The sequence below is a fragment of the Chiloscyllium plagiosum genome, chromosome 7, assembly GCF_004010195.1.
Source record: "Chiloscyllium plagiosum isolate BGI_BamShark_2017 chromosome 7, ASM401019v2, whole genome shotgun sequence".
In the NCBI taxonomy this organism is placed as follows: domain Eukaryota; kingdom Metazoa; phylum Chordata; class Chondrichthyes; order Orectolobiformes; family Hemiscylliidae; genus Chiloscyllium; species Chiloscyllium plagiosum.
This window is the reverse complement of record NC_057716.1, coordinates 20,676,172-20,684,223: the sequence shown is the minus strand read 5'-3', so window position 1 is coordinate 20,684,223 and position 8,052 is coordinate 20,676,172. Positions and strand designations below refer to the sequence as shown.

At 51.2% G+C, this 8,052-nt stretch overlaps 1 protein-coding gene across 3 annotated transcripts in view; it reads right to left on the bottom strand.

Moving 5' to 3' along the window:
- col18a1a (collagen type XVIII alpha 1 chain a) overlaps positions 1 to 8,052 on the bottom strand; it is a 304,262-nt gene that overhangs the window by 106,826 nt on the left and 189,384 nt on the right. For all 3 annotated transcript variants that reach the window (XM_043693212.1, XM_043693211.1, XM_043693210.1), the window contains one exon: positions 749 to 878. In XM_043693212.1, the coding sequence (XP_043549147.1) occupies positions 749 to 878 (130 nt within the window). The remainder of the gene's footprint in view (positions 1 to 748; positions 879 to 8,052) is intronic.

Below are 8,052 nucleotides of genomic sequence, written 5' to 3'. Positions count from 1 at the left end.
TCAGTACTGACCCTCTGACAGTGCAGCGCTCCCTCAGTATTGACCCTCTGACAGTGCAGCACTCCCTCAGTACTGACCCTCTGACAGTGCAGCACTCCCTCAGTACTGACCCTCTGACAATGCAGCGCTCCCTCAGTACTGACCTCTGACAGTGCAGCACTCCCTCAGTACTGACCCTCTGACAGTGCAGCACTCCCTCAGTACTGATCCTCTGACAATGCAGCGCTCCCTCAGTACTGACCCTCTGACAATGCAGCACTCTTTCATTACTAACCTATGACAGTGTAGCACTACCTCAGTACTGACTGTCCGATAATGCAGCGCTCCCACTGCACTGACCCTCTGACAGCATGGTACTCCCTTGGCACTGATCCCCAGGCAGTGTGGCGTTCCATCGGTGCTGACCCTCAAACAGTGTGGCACCCCCTCAGCACTGACCCTGCAACAGTGTGGCACTCCCTCAGTACTGACACTTTGATAGTGTGGCACTCCTTCGGCACTGACCCTCTGGCAGTGCGGCAATCCCTCTGCGCTGACCCTCCGACAGTGTGGCACTCCCTCGGCACTGTCCCTCAGATATTCCACTTGTCAGAGCTGTATGGGGAGCGGGAGGGATGGGTGAGCGAGGGGGTGATGGGTTGGAGTGGATTCTGGGGCTGTGATGGAGCCACCCACTCTGTGACAGACTGAAATGAGAGTGAGGTTGTTGAAGGGGAACTGTGTCTGGAATCCAGTGATGAACTCCTACCTCTGTCTGTTCCTGAGACCTGTATCCGTCTGCTCCCCTCCTCAGCTGGTCTGGTATGCTGTCGTTCGATTGTGAGGGGAGGGGGCCGCACTGGTGCGTGTTCTGGGAGATGGTGCGTAGGAGGTGTCACCTGTAAATAAAGCAGAGTTTGTTCAAGAAGCGAGTTTCTATCGAAGGATACCAAAAGGGAGTTGGCAAGGGGCTCCATAGTGCAATGTCTTAACCACTTTCTTTCTCTGGTGTAACTGTCAATCCCAAATACAATATCTCCAAAATGTAATACCATCCACAGCATTCACTCCAGCAACTGAAAGGGAGGAGAGGATAGAGAGGGGAAGGAGATACAGAGGGCAAGGTCAGAGGGGCAATGAGAAGGAAGGAGTTAAGAGAAGACTCTTGGCCTCAGCATGTGCACGTGTTGGATAAGAAAGCATTTTAATCTCTAATTTATGCAAAACCAATTTTGTGTAATTTAGACTGTAATTTGTAGTTGGTATTGCAGTAAAATTTGCAGTTTAAAATTCCGTCACTGTGAGCCTTCAATGGGCTGATTTTGGTGGGTACGTTGAAACTGCAGCCCAGTTTAAGAAGTGACAATCACTGGATTCTCAGTGAGTAACTCAGAGTGGCCATTTGTGTGCGGAGCACATATAAATAGCCAGCTTAGTGTGACTTAGCATTGGAGTGTGACTTACAATGGAGCGCTCGAGTGAAGCATCTTAAGGCATTTAGCAGCAGAGGGAGCGAACTGAATCACTGCAGCTGATTGATGAATAGGATTGGTGAGTACTTTGAGTCTTCAAAGCAAAAATAAAGCCATTAGTTTGTGTTTTGATCTCTAATGTTTCCCCCTTCTCTTCAAAATAACTTGTTAGATATGAGATTGATAGAGGTACATCAAGAAGGGGAAAATATAATGAAGTGTTCAAAGTAGGAATTCTGTAAGTGTAAAGGGCAGGGATACCGGAGTGGTTTATTATTTAAATAAAATACACTCGAGCTGGTAGGCCGGGTGATGTGTTGCAGCTGTAGCACTTGGGAGCCTCTGAACACCAAGGTGATCCATAGGGAACACATCTGTAGTCAACATTTCCAGCTTGAGCAACTTCAGAGCTGGAAAACGACAGTGCACCACGTCAGGGAAGGGCAAAGGTACAAGGATGCTTTGTTCCAGGATGCGGACAGACCTCGGAGATTCAATTCAAACTAGGTCAGTGATCCAGGTCGGGGTGGTGTGATTGTAACTGAGACAGGTCAGGGGTCACAAGGAGCCTCCGCAGTGACAAAGTTCCTGTGCGCTGTGGAGATGAGAGGGTGGAGTACATGGAGGATGAATGCACTGAGCATGATACCGTGATGCAGGGAGGTATTCAGGTGGGCGGTGGAATTAACCGTGTTGGAGTGGCAGGTGAAAACTTGGCTCGCGGGATACATACCGTGCTCTGCAGCTGTCAGTGCAAGTCTGATAGCTGGGTTGGCTGCCTGGGTTAAGTACATCTCCTCTGGGCTGGAGGGGAACTCGGACAGGGGAGGGCAGGTGTCCAGTTGCTACCAGTAACATTGAAAGGACTGGAAAGGAGGTTCTGCTGAAAGGTTTCAACCAGCTAGGAGTGACAGAACTGTCGGGTTTGAGGGATCCTTGTGCACGACTCGCAAAACATTAGCATACACATTCCGCAAGTTTGAGGGAAGGCAGGTGGATATTTCAAAGGGGATGGAATACAAAATTATGGAGGTCTTATACAAGGCACTAGTCAAACCAAGGCTAGGATAAAGTGAACAGGTTTGGGTCCCTTACCTAAGGAAAGGTATACTGACAGTGGAGGCTGTGCCAACAAGCGTGGTGCTGGAAAAGCACAGCCGGTCAGGCAACATCCGAGGAGCTGGAGAGTCAACGTTTCAAGCATTAAGTTCTTCATCAGGATTGACACGGGAAGCAGGACAGAGAAACTTCACTCTGGAATATGGAGGGACTGTCTTATGAGGACGAGCTGTGTCGGTTGGACTTGTCCTAACTGAAGTTCGGAGGAATGAGAGGCGACCTTATTGAAACGTCTCAGTGGGCTTGACAGGGTAGATGCTGAGAGGCTGTCTTCACTCAGAGAGTGGAGCACCAGGGGGCATCGTCTCAGCAGAACAGGTCTTCCACTTAACACAGAGACAAGGGGGAGTTTCCCCTCTCGGGGGGGAAGTGAATCTGTTGAATTCTCTCCCACAGATGGCGACTGGGTCCTTGAGTATCTCTCAAGGCTGAGATAAATAGGTTTTTAAGTCAGAAAGGGGCATGGGGAAAAGGCAAGGCCGTGGAGTTGAGGGCAATCAGATCGGCCGCGATCTCATCGAATTGTGGAGCAAATTCAATGGGCCTCGCCTACGTTTCACGGCCTTTGTCCTATGGTAGAAGGGAAGGAAAGGAAGGGGGGGTGTGGGAGGCAAGCATGAAGAAGGGAGTAGTGACAGGGAAGGAGAGACGGAAGGGATTGATGGAGGAAAGGAACAAAGGAGAGGAGGAATTGGGGGGGACAGGGCTGAAGGAAGAATAGAGAAAGGGAGGAGGGAGGGGAGGGAACATGGGCGTTAACGAGGAAAACAGGATTCTCCAAAAGGAATTGGCGTCTGAGTGGAGAAAACAAATTCCATTTCTATAGCGCCTTCCGACAACAGCACAGCCCAATGCACTTAAACAGAAGAAAGAACTGCAGGTGCTGGAGGTCTGGGCAAACTCAGCAAATCTGTGGGTAGGAAGCAGAGTTGAGATTCCAGGCGTGGCGACTCATCGTCAGTTCAGATGTGATAGTTTCTGAAAGGTAAGGTGGCAGCCGATTGGTGCAATGTGACAACCATGGGATAATGACAATCTGCTTCAGGTACATGGCTTGTACGGTGAACACTGAGCAGGACCCATGAAGAGAACTCCCTGCTCTGAAGAGTACCGCGGGAGTACAGCTGGACTGGCCTCTGTGGAACATCTCGGCTGAAAGCCAGGCCCTTGGACAGTGCAGGCCTTCCTTCGGTACATCGCTGGGAAGACAGTGTCCATTTAGGTTACATTCCCCAGTCTCTGAAGTCATTCTGAAACCCATCACCTTTTAAGACCCTGATAGACAATCGATGCAAAGGAGAGGAAACCAGGAGAATTGAGTTGAGTTCAAACTCAGGCCTGTCAGCTCCTAGCAACCGAGAGTTATGCGATCTGGGCTGGCACAGACTGAACAGCACAATCCACACTTTGAACTGACTTGGGTCAAGTGGTTCAATCAGCCTCAAAGCAGGACATTGTCCCTCGGAATGTGGATGTGGGACTGGATTTAAACAGGCCTTTGTTTTCGAGCTGCGGAGACAGGTGGATATCGTAAAAGCCGCACTGTGGGCCCCACTGCACTTAACCCCATTCATCGACTCCACCTTCGCGCCCCCGAGTTAGTTTCCTCATTTGAACCCTTGCACGCTCGCCATTTCCTTTATCGTGGTCGCCAACATGGTCAGTGAGTATCAAAGACGGATTTGTAACCAGGAGGAACAGCCGAATGCTGGAATTCTAACAGCCTACGGTGCAAGGTGCCCAGCGGGTCGGGCAGCAGCCACGCGGGCAGGGACACAGAGATCACGGCCTGGACCTTCAACAAGTGGCAACTACTCTGTGGCGCACAGGGCCTGATTCCAAGATTCCCGGCGGCCCTTTGGCACGGGATGAGGGTGAAGGTGGCGAGGTGATGTGGGAGAGGAAGTGACTACGGGTGGGGGGGGGGGGAAGGGGTTGGCACAGAAGGTAGACAGAGTCATGATGGGGGAGGTGGGGTGTTAGGTGGAGGGGTGAAGGCTTCTAACACAACTGGGAAGAATCTCAGAGACCTGAGAACGGGCCTTGTCACCAGCCTCACTCATTCACCAGGACAGGCCTACCCAGTGCCCCCATCCATCCATCCATCCCACCTTCCCCAGACCGAACAGCACGTGTTTGTAACAGAAGAACTCTGGCAGATTGAGAATTTTCCTGGATCGCGGTACCACCTCGACTGGTGAAAGTCCTGTCCGATACATCGGGTCAAAACCCCTTCGTTTAAACTGGAATAGCTCAGAGAGAAGGGCAGGATTGTAAAGACCAGGGTGGGAATGGCACAGGGAGAAGCAAAGGCACCGTTTATGGCTGGCTAGGGGTCACAAAGAACGGGGCGACGATGCAAGGCCAGAGCAGATGGCAATGAACAGGAAAGGAATCCCCGAAACGGTGCTCCCCAGGAGTGATACACGTCAGGAGCAGAAGCAACCACTGATAGAGTAAACACCAGTGAGATTGTGCTCGGAAATTGCTGCATTCTGTGTTGTGTCTGGGTGACTGCAGAGTGCCTCTTTGGGGCGCTGTCCCTTACACACACCAGGCCGGTGCAGTGGGCCTTGCGCAGGGATATCCCTTACACTCACCAGGCCGGTGCAGTGGGCCCTGGGCAGGGATATCCCTTACACTCACCAGGCCAGTGCAGTGGGCCTTGCGTAGGGATATCCCTTACACACACCAGGCCGGTGCAGTGGGCCCTGGGCAGGGATATCCCTTACACACACCAGGCTGGTGCAGTGGGCCTTGCGCAGGGATATCCCTTACACTCACCAGGCCAGTGCAGTGGGCCTTGCGCAGGGATATCCCTTACACTCACCAGGCCAGTGCAGTGGGCCTTGCGCAGGGATATCCCTTACACACACCAGGCCGGTGCAGTGGGCCCTGGGCAGGGATATCCCTTACACACACCAGGCCAGTGCAGTGGGCCTTGCGCAGGGATATCCCTTACACACACCAGGCCGGTGCAGTGGGCCCTGGGCAGGGATTTCCCTTACACACACCAGGCCGGTGCAGTGGGCCATAGACAGGGATATCCCTTACACACACCAGGCCGGTGCAGTGGGCCCTGGGCAGGGATATCCCTTACACTGACCAGGCCGGTGCAGTGGGCCCTGGGTAGGGATATCCCTTACACACACCAGGCCAGTGCAGTGGGCCTTGCGCAGGGATATCCCTTACACACACCAGGCTGGTGCAGTGGGCACTGGGCAGGGATATCACTGTGGGAATAACATTACAGCACAATGAGTCACTGATGTCTCAGAGCATGGTCCCTGTTATCAGGTCGGAAAGGAACTAGCTAGACTGCGCACAGCAAGATCCCACAAGTGGTGATGGGATCGTGCGCCTGTTTCAGTCACTGCTGACTGAGGGATAAATATTGGCCAGGACACCAGGCAGAACTCTCCTCCATGATTCCGAGACGTGGTACCTTTTATCTCTTCAGAAAGAGCAGGCAGATTCTTGTCTTAACAACTCGTCTGAAAGATAGCACTTCTGATGGACTTGTAGCGCTCCCTGCGTAACGGTCTCAATTCCTTGGAGTGAGACTTGCACTCCTGCCCTTCTGACCTTGAGGTGAGAATACTACCCTCTGAGCCACAGCCAAGACCTGAAGCTGTTGGCAAGGTGCTTTCAGATCTTCTGAGCACATGGAAGGATGCTATATAAATGCAAGTTCTTCCATTCTTCGTAGAAGTCTGTGGTTGTGTTGAATTTTGCAAACACGCAGTGCGGTAGCAGGCTTGTGGCCACTAATGCACTGTTAGTCATTAACATTTACCAAGACGTTTGCTAAGGTCTGGAATACCATGGGGCTTTCCAAGTGGATACTGCAAAGATGATCACCACCATCTCAGTCCCAAAGTGACGGCAGGTCTGGCACGGGGAATTCACAACCAATTATACTGAGCGTTCCTGGAGAACAGACCAAACATAGGCAACACTTCACGTCCCAGAATGAAGGAGCTCTGCCCTGGGTCTAGCTGCTGATTATAGAGCTCTGTGCAATGATTTTTGCCAAGTGTGGTGAAACAGAAAAGAAAGGAAGAGTTGCATTTTTGTAGTGCCTTTCACGATCACTGGATATCCCAAAGCAAGTCACAGCTTTCAAAACATAGTTACTCTTCTTAGACATTCAGAAATGTGGCAGCCAATTGGAGCACAGCAAACTCCCACAAACAAGCAATGTGACAATGAGCAGATTTACTGTGTTGTCTTGAGATGGTGATTGAGGGATTAATATTGGCCAGGACAGAAGGACTCCCTGCTCTGTTTCAAATATGGGATGGTGATAATGTTGGCATGTACAGTGTATACACGGGTCAGAGTTTGGGGCAGCATTTACAAGCGGAGGTATGTATAAAGGTTGCAGAGTCCCGAACAGCCTGTAGTTCTCTGTACCTTCCATGCAACGAGCTGGATAGAGAGATGTGTCACTTCTGCGCTCATCAGGACTAATGCAAGAATGCCAAACTGCAAACAATCACAACAATTTGCACCGCAGGAGAAAAGGGTGTGCCTCTGGGCAGCCGAGAGCTCCTCATTCTTTTCTCAACAGCAAAGCCAAGGCCTTATCTCCTGTGCAAGAAGCAGTTGTGCTTGTTTGAAGTTGTGTTATATTCAGCCTGATGAGTGCAACGTGCAAAACTTCAGCAACACATCCCTCTCTTCAGCAAGATCCAAGCTCTGCATCCCTGATTCTCACCTGGAACAGAGGAATCAGTGAAACGTTGTAGCACCAACTACATCCTTGACTTAGATGGTTGACATTTAAGACCACTGTATCTGTATATTTCTCAAAATATAAATGGGCAACAGAGGTTACAACAGCAAGTCTAACTCAAGCTGGTACAGGGGAAGTGCAATATCTCGGGCTATTTTTAAACACGAGTACAGAAATCCAGACAGCTTTTGTCAGTCGCCTCTAATAAATTCCACAGTGCAGACTGCATCACGGCACTCCACAGCACCCATTGCTGCCCTGATCTGAATTGGTACAAAAAAGTGCCGTTCACACACCGGACAGTTTACAGCGCAGGAGTCCACTCGGCCTCTTGTGTCTGTGTTGGCCCTCTGCGGGAGCAATTCGCCTTGTCCCACTCCCCTCTGTCCTCCTCTGTCCTGTGCTTTCTGACCTACAACAGCCACTGGTTAAGCAGGAGACTCTCATTCCTGTTTTCAAATCCGTTCCTGGAAGATCTCTTCCCTCCGCTCCACACCCCCCACCCCCAACCTCGGCCACCAAGGGAAATCCTTCCACTGTCCAGTTGAGCCTGACAGGAATTTTGCACGTCCCAATGCGATCAGCTCTAATTTCTCTAAAGTCTATAGAGAAAATAGGCCCAGTTTGCTCAGTCCCTCCTGAGGAGACAATCGAGCCATTGCAGTTTGCTATAGCCTTTACTGTAATCCCTCTACGGCAGACAGGGAGAGAGAGAGAGAGGGCATGCACAGAGAGAGAGAGAGG